Source organism: Apium graveolens, chromosome 6 (genome assembly GCF_009905375.1).
Source record: "Apium graveolens cultivar Ventura chromosome 6, ASM990537v1, whole genome shotgun sequence".
Taxonomy (NCBI): Eukaryota; Viridiplantae; Streptophyta; class Magnoliopsida; order Apiales; family Apiaceae; genus Apium; species Apium graveolens.
The window spans coordinates 78,890,953-78,904,686 of record NC_133652.1 but is presented as its reverse complement, the minus strand read 5'-3'; the positions used below and the strand labels follow the sequence as shown (position 1 = coordinate 78,904,686).

Genomic DNA, 13,734 nt, shown 5'->3' with positions numbered 1-13,734 from the left:
AAGCAATAAAAATTGACAGGTACACCAAGTACAATAGTTCTATTTCCCCACACAAGTTTCCTAAATCAAGTGAGTTGTGTTTTATCGAGGACCGTAAGTCTGTAAGTGCATGGTGGATTTATTTTACTTGCTAATTACATCACCAGAAGTTTTAAAATATAAGAAGAAAATATAGAAGCCTTGTTAAGTTGCAAGCTATTGAGAACCAGTGGAAACAAATCTATTTAAAAACATGCGTTTGTCTTATCTCCCGTCCCTCCCGTGATCAAGTTCCAGTGTAGGCCCGTTATTACCCAAATTTATTCTTTGAGAAAGACTGCCTTTCTATAAGTCATGGTCCACAACAACCGTGAATAATGCGCTATTTCTCATAGTATAATGGATTGTAACACTATTAAAAAAGATTAAGGAGAGCCAAAAATAATAATTAAAAATAACGTTACATTGGGGGGTCTTAATGTTTCATCGAGGGAAGATTGTGAATGTTCAATATTTCGTTGAGGATGCTGGCTGTGGAGATTTTCTATCCACCCGTGATTGTGGAAAGACTTACTACATGGTTTACTCGCTAATTTGGCATTTTAATCACAACTGAAAAACACATTTCAATTTGGATTAATAATATAGGTTTCTGTTTTACAAAACTACAAGTACTCTGTATAACTGTAGTTGCTGCATGTGATTTGGTAACAAGTTGGGCATAATGTATACAAACAATATATGCTGTTCATGGGAACCATATCCCCAATATGAATTGAAGGGGTAAGAAGATGCCCCGTGAAAAAAAAAACAAAAAAAAAATCTTTGTCTAACCAGATTAAAGTGAACAGGGCTAAAAGCTGAAAATATTCTATGGTCATCAATTGCCTGCTCTTTGAAATTATTCTCCAATAATCAATTGCCCGCTCTTTGAAATTATTCTCCAATAATCAATTGCCTGCTCTTCGTAAAAATGCAAGTACACCTAATCCAGCAACTAATGCAGCCCCAGCTGCAACAGTACTATATGCAGAAGCCCATGCATCTGGCTGAGCATAGTCCAAACTTCCAGAACCAGAGCCTCTGCGTCTACGAGGTGCGCCTGAATAATCGAGATGCAGCTTTAATCCCTGTTAAGAGCAATTATCAGAAGTCACATTTTGTTACTGTAAAAGTGCAAAGTGGAAATGAAATAGTATAGTAGTTGCTACGACTGTTTGAAAATCTAGAATGGTTTTATCGTTGTTATACTGGGTGGCTGGATGCAAATATCCCTCCACCTTACCAAAGTCCTGAACATACCTTCCAACCTGCTGATTTCGCATGGTCCACAGCTGCAACAAGATCACCGTCTGATGCAAGTACAACTTGGTCATGGTCTTCATCTTCATACTAAATAAACGGGATTTTTTAGGCTTTTTTTGCATTATAAAATCATTATGAACTGAAACTTGTTATATTTTACATATACCAAAATTTGAGGAAGGTTGCTGCGGTCTATGTCATCCCCTACTCTCTGTAGTATAGCAGTTATCAATTCTGTCAAATTTCGAGTATCTGATGACAAGAACAGAAAAGTTAAGATTAAAATGCTGGATTAATTCAAAATAGTAGATATATATCAAATTTTTGCTCATCAGTTTCAAGCAAAAGGGAAGAAAACAGTATAAAAAGATTGGGTGCATATTGTTAATTAACTAATCATTCCTCATGAGCCTCATGTTTCTTTGGTGTTCCATTGGCAACACCTATTAAGGTCTGTATTCTGTAGATAAATATCTTGCTATTAATTTTGTCAAATACTGTTAACTTATACAACCATGCATGTAGGTCCAAAACACAGATTATCCAGAAGTCCTAAAGGAATCACTTAATCTATAATGGTCAAAGCTAATTGCATGTGTCCAGAAGCAAATAACTATATGAATGCAAGCTAAGCAATGCATTCCTAAAATTTAAAAGCATACCACAAGTAAACCTATGCATTCGTCCTTTTCTATCTTGAATTTTGAAAGCAAAAGCTGTAGGCACTGTTGTGGAAGGATATGAAGGAGATTTCCCAGTCTCGGTAACTTCAGAAAGCAATTTTAGTGAATTCTCACTGCAATCAGCAGCATTACATAAGAAAATCAGATAAACGGATCAAAACCATGACAATTCTATAAGAAAAAATCTTACAACCTTCGTGTTTCATCATCATCCATAGTATTTGTATCCATTGCAGAGTCCCAAAATTTTTGCATCATACTGTTTGCAGCCTCATTATTGACTTCAGCAGTACTTCCCATCTAAGCAAAGAATAATTATCAAGATATTTAATGTATATGAGAAAATGCATAATGCCAAGAAAGAAGATTTCATAAATATATGCTGATATAGTGATATTTTTCAAACTGTTTGTAAATAGCAGAATCTCCGTCCTTTAGAATTCAACTATGCTTGAGCTTAATAACATTATAAAATTTAAAATCAGTTTTTAATAAAACCACTAGTACAACAAAAGAATTGGTCTTTAATTAGCAAAAAAATATCTTTTAAAGCTTTTAGTAAGTAGAATAAAATTATGAAATCTTTGCGACTTTAAAAATCCAGAGGCTCGTTTTTTTTATGCTGCCTTGTATTTGTAAAAAAATTAAATGACCCGGACAGCTTTCTCCAAGCTAAATAGAATCAGGATCCCGAAGTCTAACAAATGACTATTCTATCATAGAACATTTAGCACTATCTTGAACGATCTAGTACAAACACCCATGCTGGGTTGTGTTCTGACACAAGAGCACTCAAAAAATCCTGCAAGTTGTACTATTATCCCAATCATGGAGCATTCAGTACAAAAACTAAAACACGTGATTTGTGTTCTGACAGCAAATATGGATATATTTCTGAAAGTAAACTAGTTATTTATGTCTGCTTCTTAATTGTTTTGCTAACATCATTGAGCAGTCGATGATACCAGGAAGAAAATTTATCTTACTGTAGTAACAGCAGCATGAGTGATATGAAGTACATCAATGACATCAACCACAATTCCATCTGCACTATATGATAGTTAGACATCAGCCTTCATCTTGACAAGTAGTTAAAATTCTCAGCAAGCCGAGTAAAGATAGAATAACAACCTCCATTTAATACGGGAAGGTGTAAAAATTTTCCATCATGCATTGTATGCAAAGCATCAACAATTGGTGTATCAACCGTTGCACATTCTGGACTTGGGGTCATGACCTACATATCAAAGGGACAGTACAATTTCAATATAATTCTTGTTAAAGAGTAAAATATGAATTTACCATAGATTACCAGCAAACCAATAGAAAATATTTTTTCCTGTAAAATAAACGCTGATGTATGATTCAGAAAATGCAATAAACAAAGAAGCCTAAGCAAGTACAGAAAAAAGAAAAGTTGTATACAAAATATACCTTCTCCACCAAAGTTGACTCTGGAGGAAGATTTAGGGCTATCACTCGCATCAAAATATCCTTTGAACTGACATGGTCAGAATACAAAAGCTCCCACTCAAATCATTACTAAATAATAGAAGTCAACATATCTACATAAGTCTTATATAGGTCATAATTCATAACTGATAAACTGAAAGCACAGAATAGACGTGGATACAAATTAAAGAGAACTAACGTCAGAATGCCTTGTGGTTTTCCATCAACTGTCACGATTGCACAGCTTGACTGACATTCAAGCATCTTCTTTGATGCCATTAAAACAGTATCCACGGGCGTCACAGTAACAACCCTGAAATGCTCAGAATTGATTGAACAGAATAAGCTACACAATGTCATAATTAAAAGTGAACATCTACAAACAGGCATATATGAAAAACCATTAGAAAAATATAAATATTACCTACTTTGAACTCTCAGATAAGATTGTAGACAGAGAAGGCTTAAATATTCGCTCTCGAAGTGTTTCAATAAATGTATTTGGACCTACATAAAAAAACAAGAAACAACACAGTTAGGTAAATAAAAGTAGTGCCTAACTGCCTATCGAAGAACTAAGCTAATAGAAAAAAGTATGGATCGTGTTTGAGATGTATGCAACATCTTAAACATTGTCCCCCAACCAATTAGTGGACTACTTATATATTAATTTCTAAGACAGATCACAAGGTACAAACCAGACGTTGAACCGCCCCAATGTTTCTCAACACCTTCAACAGCAGCCGCTATAGCCTTTCCTTTTTCAGCTGCTCGCTCCATACGAGCAATAGCATCATATAAACATTTGGCTATATCAAGTATAGCAATAACCTCTCCTTTCTCCACAACAGGCAAATGTCTGAATTTTCCTGTGGTAAATCACCAAGTAGAAATTTCATGTGTGAATTACAACAGTACTTCTGAAATGATGATGTCAACTTTCGAATTATTTGCAACCTTGGACCATTTTCTGTAAGGCTTCAACGGCAAGAGTGTCTGAAATCACAAAAACTGGGTTCCTTGTCATAACCTTTGAAACAGGTGTTTCTTCAAGATTAAGCTCGCGAGCAATAACTCTTGTTGCAATATCCTACAATCAAAGAATGAACAGCTCAGAGATATTTACACCTCAAGTACGAGTTCTTTTACATGCTTTAAGCAAACCTATATTATGTCAATTTTCAAACCAATTGACAAAGAAAAATTGGTTTTACCTTGTCTGTCAGAATTCCACAGAGTAATGCATTTGAATCCGTCAGAAGCAGAGCATCAACTCTACGAGCTGCCATCCGGCGACAAGCTTCATGAACACTTGTAGTTTCAGGTATTGTCAGTGCCTTTGAAAGCCTTAATCTCTTAACAGTACGCTCTCCACTTAGTCCCCTACTCCGAGAATAAGAAATTTGAATAAATGAAATTTTTAACCAAATAAAGAGGTTTTGGTTTAACCTTAGCCTAAAATGTATCTACTCCTTTATAAAGTCGTACGGTGTGCGTCAGTTCGCGTGCTTTTCTGTGTGCGTGATAAGTTTCCATTCAAAGACTAAACAATACAAGATTAATCAAATTTGTTGATAACACAGAGATAGTTATGCTCCATTTAGTTGAAAGGAAAAGTAATCGGTAGGAATGAAGTGTAGTTTGTCCTACTTTGTGGCTAAAGATTTAAGGAGTTCATTTATATCCCCGTTCCATTCATGTCGATCCAAATTAGAACTCAATCCCACCAATTTAAGAATTTATGCATCATCCTTCTTCCTACTCATTTCCTTAAAAAACTTTGTTACATAAAAATCACACTCTTTCATTTGCTGCACTCTTCCCTGAACTACATTTTTATCTTAATCCTTAAGTATGTTAAAAGACATTATTTCCATTCCCTCAAATGAAACGAAGGACTACTGTGTTCCTCTTCGTGACTTAATAACTCAGTCGAAAGAAGCCCGAACATAAAATTCAGAGAGACTAAGCAAACATCCATAAAATCCTTAACCTAATAAAATAACACTCCGCCTTATCAAGACAGAAAAAGGCAAGCAATCAGTAAATTAACTAATTAACTGCACACCCTAGCCAATCACTATGAACACTCGAGTTTCCATCAGCTAAATTCAACGCCAATACAAATCTCAAAATATTGATATCTAATAAGCACGCAACAATCATAAATCCAATTCGAGAAGACGGAATACGAAATAGACAATAGAAGAAATAATAGTAAGTGAATTACATACATGGAACGAGAAGTGGTGAGAGATTTTCGAGAAGTAGTTGACTCAGAAGCTTTCTTATGAGACATACTACTTCTCCTTGATGCACCTCCTTGACTTCCCGCCATATCCCTCACCTATATATAATCTCACTACTTATTTTTCCTCTGAAACATATATATACAGCAATTCAATCAGATATAAAATTGATAGATTATAATAAGAAATTAAACTAGTTTAATTATATAATTAAATCGAATTAACAGATTGGAAAGGAGAATTAGTTACCGGAAAGCTGCCGGAGGATGATTGATTTTCCGGGAAACAAACAAAAATAAACCCTAATTATTATTGATATTGTTATTGTTATTGGTGTTAAAATTATACGTAGGAAATGAAAATGGGAAAAGGATGATATGAGTTGTTTGTTATAGAAAAGATTTAATAGATTGGATTTTGAATTAACGAATCGTTAAACAGCAGCCAATAGAAACAGTACAGGTCAAATATATCTCCAAGCGTAATTCCTTGAAAAATGCAAGTCTGAAAGAAACTTTTATTGTCTGTTTTTCATTTGGGCCTTTAATTTATTTTTACAAAAAAGTCAGGTTACCTGCTTCTCACAAAGTCACACTGTTTACTTATCCGGTTTTATTACTCTCTTTTTTTCCGAAGATCGGTTTTAATTTGTAAATTTGTAAAAATATTCGGGATGATCCGACTCAAGAGGCCCAACCCTTGGAACATACTACAGCCCCGCTGTCAAAAAATTATTCTCTCCGTCCCGCTCGGATGTTTACGTTACTATTCGGCACGTATTTTGAGACTTCTATAAATTATAGTTTTATAATATTTTTTCAAATTTTATTTTTGAATAAAAGTTTTAACGAGCATTAAAAAATGTGCCGAAAAGTAACGTAAACAATTCAGTGGGACGGAGGTAGTAGTAAATTATAATAATGTGTACATTTTTACTGATTGATATTTAAATGTTAGCTTTTTTTTAACACCTTATTTGCAAAAGTTCAGATCAAATTTCCTATTTTTTGTGAAAATTGGCTTAAATATCAAATGGGTTAATTATCAACTAGGTCACTTACTACGTCCAAATGTATCAAGTGAGTCACTGATTACAAAACTTACTCAAATGAGTCACCCATTTAAAAATTGGTATAAAAAATATCACTGTATCATTAGTCGAAATTCTTAAAAGTATTATATATTGAGTTCCGCACATTTTTTATGACTGATATTATATCCAAATGAAAGGTTCCGGGTTATACTATTTTAGATAATATTGTTAGATTTTTAAAATTTTATCAACTATTTATTTTTAATTTTTTGATTGTTTTATTTGATTTAAATAAAAATAAATAGTAGATAAATTTTTAAAAATCTAAAAATATTATCTAAAATACTAGAACTCAGAATTTTTTATTTAGATGTAATATCATTCATAAAAAATGTGTGAAACCCAATATATAATACTTTTAAGAATTTTGACTAACGATATAGTGATATTTTTTATACAAATTTTCAAATGAGTGACTCATTTGAGTCCGTTTTGTAATCAGTGACTCACTTGATACATTTGGACGTAGTAAGTGACCTAATTGATAATTAACGCAATATCAAATTAGAGTTCAAGATAGTCGAAACAACACACTATGGCATATAAGAAGTTTAGTATTACAAAATATCAGTATAGATTTCATAATATATAATGATTTATAGAATATAATAAAAAATATATTCAGGAGTATATTGTGAAGTAAAATCTCCTCAAAATGTTTTATTTCAGATCAGACTACTTTATTAAGCCTTTAAGCTTCTTGAATGAATGGATTACGCGCGCATATTTGAGCTAGACCCTCGACCTCAACTGTTGCTTTCTTACGTGCGGGTGTGCATATATAGAATCATATGTTGGATACTTGGGATCATGATATGTGGAGTCCTTCATCTACTTTATGCATTTCTTGAGAGAAGAGCAAGTACAAATTGAGAAGCAAGAATAGTTCTTAACTTTAGAATGGAGTGTTCTTGAGATAACTAAATGGCAAAAAACAGTTAACTACTCAGTCTTTTAATACCAAAAGCTGCAATGACAGCAAGTACATAGTTCTACATATTCTAGTTGATACATCCTCTATATAGGTGTGTGCAAAACACCTACACAATCACTGATCAAATTACACATGCATGAGATTTTATACATTTGTATATGCTTGTTCCGAAATTGAGGTGCGTATTTAATCTTTGAACTAAAAATGTTGGACTGGGCGCCAGTGTTGATAGGGCTGATTCTGTTCATATTACTGTCGCCCGGGCTTCTGGTTCAGATACCAGGGAACACAAAAACCATAGAGTTCGGGAGCTTTACAACAAATGGGAAGTCTGTGCTCATACACACCCTCCTCTTCTTTTCTGTCTTCACTATTCTCATTATGGCTGTCCAAGTTCATCTCTATGCTGGCAATGATCATGATGACTAAGGCTGCCCAGCCAGGTTCTACTGTTTTGTTTTTTTAATATTGGTTCTTGAATTTTTTGTTTTTTTTTCTTTAGAATTTAAACAGTTCGTAGATTGTAAGCAAGATCTTGATTTTGAGCTTGGTGCAATTGCTATGTGTGATCCCAAATGGCCTAAGAACCAGGTGGTATCCCAAGGATTTATTTTAGATCAGATCAGTTACATGTATACGGGGAAATTTTTGTAAATATGGCTTCCTTGAACTGTAATCTTTGCTTAATTCTCTTTGCTAACTGTTGTTCTAAATCCTTATTTTATGTTGATCTTGGCTTTTTCCGGTAAATGTAGCTTATATCCTTCAAACTGTTCTCTGATTCATAGTATAAGTCAGCGCTCTGTTTGCTTGCATGTTACAGAATAAGATATATGATCTACTTAAGGCCGCTGCTAGGAAGACTTCTTAATCAGTGGTTATCAGAGCCAAGATGATACTAATGGAGAAGTGAATTAATGGTTGCTTATTACTCGCTTAAAGCTGATCTCAGATTAGATACACTCAGGTCTCAGTAATGCTAACAGGAAAATAGTAAAGTAAACTTTTAGAATCAGTAAGATAAAGTACCCAAACCCAAACTAATGATAAAGCAGTAACAAAGACTATCACACACAATAGCCTGCATATATGCAGTGATACACAACACAAAACGTCTTGATTTTCAATGGACTCAAGTAATTCTTATAGAATCAGACAAAACACACTGATATTTGTTGGCCTTGAGTTAAGTACGCTGTTCTGATTAATCAGCAATTCTGCGAGTCATCCTTCCATGCTTCACCAAATTTGCATCTGGTTATTCACAACCGGACCAGATGGCACAACCGACATTTTCTCAGTTTGGCACCTACAAAATTCATTGAGCGTAGTCTCAGTAGTTAGATAACTAACTCATTTTATACAGAATTTTGTATCTTATAACTAAATTCACAATTTTTGGCATCCTGGTAGGAAAAATAAAAAATTAAGCTTTGAAACATATCTTTAAATATATAAATACTATCACGATTACCGGGAAGTTAGGACACTTACCCAATCTGTGATGTGGTTTCACAGACTAATTGATGATAGAAGACATCACTAGTTTGCGGAGGTACTTGACGGAAGTAAACCACTCCATTTGTGCTTGGATCCCATTGTATTCCTTGTGCTGGTTGCTTTCCTTCTTCTAACTGTTTAATACATACATAAAAATACACTTATGAGCTAGATTTAGATTTCAACAAAATAACACCTTCTATTTAAACCCCCTATTACTGCCAACTGTAAATAATATATAGAATAAGTTTCTAGGTACAGTGAGATGAGTTTGCATACTCTTCCTTGGAGATTTATGTTTGACTCGTGAAGCAGATATTCCTGTCACGGTGTAACTATAGATGTAAGTTGAAGTTACGGAAATATTATTGCAGAAATTTGGATTGAACTCTACCTGTTTTTGAAGTTTATCAAGCTCATCAACCATGTGTTGAGTCTGTTAGAAATCATAAACCTTGTCATCTATAATAGGTTAATATTTCCGTAACAGGGGGGGGGGGGGGGAAACTTGGGCAATAAACTTAGGCAGCTCATGTTTATGCAAGCAATCTAGTGGGTTGTTAAGTTCAAATAAAGAAACTAAAAAGTAAGGTAAGCTAACAGGTTTACCCTATTTGATCTAATCCGATTTAAGGAGAAATCAATCTGCGTTTCCAGTGAATCAAGGTCCTTTCTGTTTAGGGAGCTCAGATCCTCTCCGTTTAGATTCCTGACAGAAATAGAACAAAACAATTTAGACAAAGACTTCAATTAACCACAGAGAGACGTCGAACTTCTGGTGATCCCTCCTAAACCTTTGATTTGTCCACAGCACGAAACGTCGAATGATGATCAAGAACTTATTCAGACCTCTTCAAACTGATAATGTGATGCAATTCTTAATATGATCAAGAAAATGACTATTAGCCTACTAGTTTACTTGATCGGTTGAACAAATAACTACTTGCGTAAAGACTATGTAGTTTGTCATACTCAAACATCAGTACTGATGCCAGTAATCTGTAACTCAATAATGCAGATTGTATAATTTTCTCATATTTAGTTGAACAAATTCTCATAAAATCTTCAATTTTAGTAACATGAATATTTCATTTTATTATAACACTGCCGGACTCGGCTCGAATTCGATTAAAAAGTTCGGTCTCAAACTCGAGTTCGAGTTCGACCGAGCCTTAAATTTCAAGCTCGATCCAGTAAAAGATATGAAAGATGCAGGAACAATTAGGTGATCAACCTCCTCTTAGTATTAAATGTTAAGGTGTTGAAAGTAGGACGCATCTATATCATGTTTTACAAGGAACGTTTGTGAGTTTAAAATTTGTGGAAGAAACTATCAGCGAATACACATTTTTGCTGGCTTCAATATGGAACAAGTAACAACGTCATGATAAATGTTTTAGACATTCCAAAGAATTAGCTGTAGTTCTATTCATAAACTTGCCTTTCTAATTGTTTCAAGGAATCATAGCGATGCTTAAGCTTCATGTACTCCTGATAGCTGCTCCTTTCCTATGCATTTTGCATGCAAATTACAACAAGTAGTTCAGTAAAACATTAAACATATTTGGTTTATGTACACTAAACAAGCATGAAAGTACTTACAAGTTCTTCTTGTATGCTCCTTGCATTCAGATCTGGAGGTGCACTGTTAATTTTCTGATACCTTTCAAGTGTATTCATTATGCTAAAAAAAATCCACAAACATCAATAATTATTGTAAGTAATTAGTAATGACTAAAAGAATGTAATTATTATATGATGCTTGTGAATGGCGAATTACAAAATCTGCACAGTTTGTTCGAGACATATTCATCAAGAGAATTTCCCATTCTCCTATTTCCTATCTAATTCTCTTATCTATCTAGGATGATATTTCATCATCCACACGAATATAGATGCCTTTTGATTTGTGATATAACAGGACAATACTTATCGCAATACAGCGTGAATTGAGAAAAAACGAAGAACCGATTAGTAACACACGCACACTTTCAAGTTCCAGCACAGGCCATTTAAATAAAATAAGATTCATGATGAAGTCCAATTATAATGCATAAATACAGGATCCATTTAAAATACAATAAGATGCACTAGAAATACGAATAATTTTGTAAGCAAGTTTATCATGTAACTATTGATTAAGATTTATAATTCCCTGACAACGATAAATAGGAATCAAGAGTGTTTAATTAGACCTTGAAGTGCTAGAGAACTCGTAGAGCTTGCCGCGAGTGGAGAAGACGATAAGAGCAACTTCAGCATCACATAGAACAGAAAGCTCATAGGCTTTCTTAAGCAGACCATTCCTTCTCTTAGCAAATGTTACTTGTCTGTTGATCTTGTTCTCTATTCTCTTCAACTCCATTCTTCCCTTCCCCATTATTACTATTTCTACTTGTGTTCACTCAGATTAAAATGTTATCAACATGTGCATATATATAAATGGACTGCATTGATTATCATGATAATGTATAGAGAGAAAGAGAGATGTAGAAGAAAGGTGACAGCAAAGTGTAACTAAAATGGCAAAAAGTGGAGATATAAACAAGTAAGAAAGGGTAATAAAAGCTTAACTATTTTGGGCTTGCTGAGGTCCCCAAACCCTGCTAACGTGTTGATAGCTCAAAGCCTCTACTCATAACCATCATACATCTTTGATCTTTCTGACTTTGCTTTGTGGGCCCTCCTTCACGGTGTTTGTTTCTACTTTCTGGCCTATGTTACGACTTATGAAGCGCTTCATTATAAACGTGTTGACATTTTAACAAGCCTCCTCCTCGGGCCTTGACTTCTGATTTTCCCACAAGACCAACTTTTAACTCACGGCCCAATGGAAAATGTTCGGCGCACAAACTTGAATAAATATTTTTTACAAAATGACATGTGTTTCGGATATTCATATCAATAACCCCAATTAAAATATTTCATATTAATTATCGTGTCATTTTGTACAAATTTTTGTATATAATTTTGTGCATCTAACACTGCTCGGGGAAAATACCCCATTTTTTTCATAATTTTTTTTAAAAATTTTAGTTGTTCTTTTAATTTTATTTTATATTTAAAAATATTACTACATGTATTAAGTGTTTATAAAATATATGTCAGCAATTACATATTTAAATTAATATTTTAAAAATCAAATAAAAATATACTAGCAGAATAATACAGTTCTAATTCATTAACAATTTTAATTCAAACTAATTAGCAATTAAACTAACTTGTAAAATGTTCGGTCTTAATTAGGAAGCAGGATACTTTTGATATATTTTGGAAACTAAAATAAAAACATGTTTCCATCCATTTATAAGGTGGGCTAATTTATATTAAGAGAGTTAAATGTATAATATGTACATCAAATTTTCACATTATACATTTTGTATATTTCTTTTTTAGTGTACAGCAAAGTATATATATGCATAGCGGCAAAAAACAAGACAACATACGTCAATATTATAAATAATAACTCCAATAAATTGTATGTTCTCTGATATTAGTCTTAAATACACGCAATGTTTGTCCTAAGGTCATCTCTAACAGTTGTCATCAAAAAATTCAAATTTGGATCACCAACTTATCCAAACACTGATTAAAATTTCTGACCAACTTCAACAGTGTAATCTAAATATTTGATCCAAATTAATTTTTACATATAATAATATATAAATATCATATTTAATAATTTTATCTTAAATTTATCATGTAATCATTATTAACAATTTATATAACATTTCATAAATTAATTAAATCAAAAAAAATTAATACACATAAAAATATTAAAATTGTGCACTTAATTCACGAAAAACATATTTATTGCAATAATTAATATACAAAATATCATTGATACACACTAATTTTTCGAATTAGTATATTTTTCTCACAAATACTCAATTAATGCATTTCTAAGTGCAACATGTGCCTCTTTATTTTAAATTTTTAAATTTTAATAGAATTATATTTTCTCATTATTGTAAGTTTTATTTTAAAAATAAATGTTGTTAACTATTAATTATATTCTGTTATTAATTATATAATTAAATAATCAAAAATTAATTTAAAATCTCATAAATTACAAATAACAAAACTATTATTTTATATTAAACCAAGTGATCCAAATTTGGATCACCATTTATATCACTGTTGGAATGGAATTTGGGACAATCTGCCACAAATTTGGATTTTTGGATTACTGTTGGATTTGTCTTAATAACATGAATTTTGAGAGATATCAGTAAAGAAGATGATAATGGTCTGAATCACAAATGTAAGTAAACTTGGTTTATTTGCAGCACTCTATCTTTTTTTTATTTTTAATGAATATATATTTGATATGTGATATATTGCTTATTTAGTCATTTACATGAACCTATTGTCATGGGTTTTGTTAGTTATTGATCAATCTATTTCGCATATATGTATATTATATGTATTTGTTCACAATTAAAATACATGGTGGATGTCACTTTGATAGAGTATATGGTATGTCGGGGTGACTTTAGCTATGTGGATGATTAAAATATTAATATTGATGAGATGTCA

General features: G+C 32.8%; 2 protein-coding genes across 3 annotated transcripts; both read right to left on the bottom strand.

Moving 5' to 3' along the window:
- Positions 1–803: 803 nt before the first annotated feature.
- On the bottom strand, positions 804–6,154 carry LOC141667305 (CBS domain-containing protein CBSCBSPB5-like). Of its 2 annotated transcripts, none has more exons than XM_074473732.1 (15): positions 5,918–6,154; positions 5,654–5,796; positions 4,634–4,802; positions 4,377–4,509; positions 4,118–4,288; positions 3,848–3,926; positions 3,619–3,732; positions 3,402–3,468; positions 3,099–3,204; positions 2,954–3,012; positions 2,161–2,267; positions 1,947–2,080; positions 1,451–1,536; positions 1,282–1,371; positions 804–1,109 (listed from the first exon to the last, which is right to left on the bottom strand). In XM_074473732.1, exons 2-15 carry the CDS (start codon positions 5,755–5,757, stop codon positions 930–932), a joined length of 1,599 nt encoding a protein of 532 aa, XP_074329833.1. In that variant the 5' UTR covers positions 5,758–5,796; positions 5,918–6,154; the 3' UTR covers positions 804–929. The 2 variants fall into 2 exon arrangements, with proteins under 2 accessions (XP_074329833.1, XP_074329834.1); XM_074473733.1 differs by having other exon boundaries at positions 5,654–5,766.
- A 2,530-nt stretch (positions 6,155–8,684) lies between these two features.
- Positions 8,685–11,697, bottom strand: LOC141663755 (agamous-like MADS-box protein MADS4). The gene is made up of 8 exons (XM_074469566.1): positions 11,391–11,697; positions 10,798–10,879; positions 10,637–10,704; positions 9,805–9,904; positions 9,590–9,631; positions 9,475–9,516; positions 9,190–9,329; positions 8,685–9,004 (listed from the first exon to the last, which is right to left on the bottom strand). Exons 1-8 carry the CDS (start codon positions 11,573–11,575, stop codon positions 8,935–8,937), a joined length of 729 nt encoding a protein of 242 aa, XP_074325667.1. The 5' UTR covers positions 11,576–11,697; the 3' UTR covers positions 8,685–8,934.
- Between the last annotated feature and the right edge of the window lie 2,037 nt (positions 11,698–13,734).

What these genes read in the sequence shown, in the direction of transcription:
- LOC141667305 (XM_074473732.1), bottom strand. Translation starts at nt 5,757, where the DNA reads ATGGCGGGAAGTCAAGGAGGTGCATCAAGGAGAAGTAGTATGTCTCAT. An exon ending in AGTCAACTTTGGTGGAGAAG is followed by an intron (nt 3,205 to 3,401) that starts GTATATTTTGTA and finishes TTTGATATGTAG; the next exon opens with GTCATGACCCCAAGTCCAGA. An exon ending in GCAACCTTCCTCAAATTTTG is followed by an intron (nt 1,372 to 1,450) that starts GTATATGTAAAA and finishes CCGTTTATTTAG; the next exon opens with TATGAAGATGAAGACCATGA.
- LOC141663755 (XM_074469566.1), bottom strand. Translation starts at nt 11,575, where the DNA reads ATGGGGAAGGGAAGAATGGAGTTGAAGAGAATAGAGAACAAGATCAAC. An exon ending in TTGATAAACTTCAAAAACAG is followed by an intron (nt 9,517 to 9,589) that starts GTAGAGTTCAAT and finishes ACACCGTGACAG; the next exon opens with GAATATCTGCTTCACGAGTC. An exon ending in ACATAAATCTCCAAGGAAGA is followed by an intron (nt 9,330 to 9,474) that starts GTATGCAAACTC and finishes TGTATTAAACAG; the next exon opens with TTAGAAGAAGGAAAGCAACC.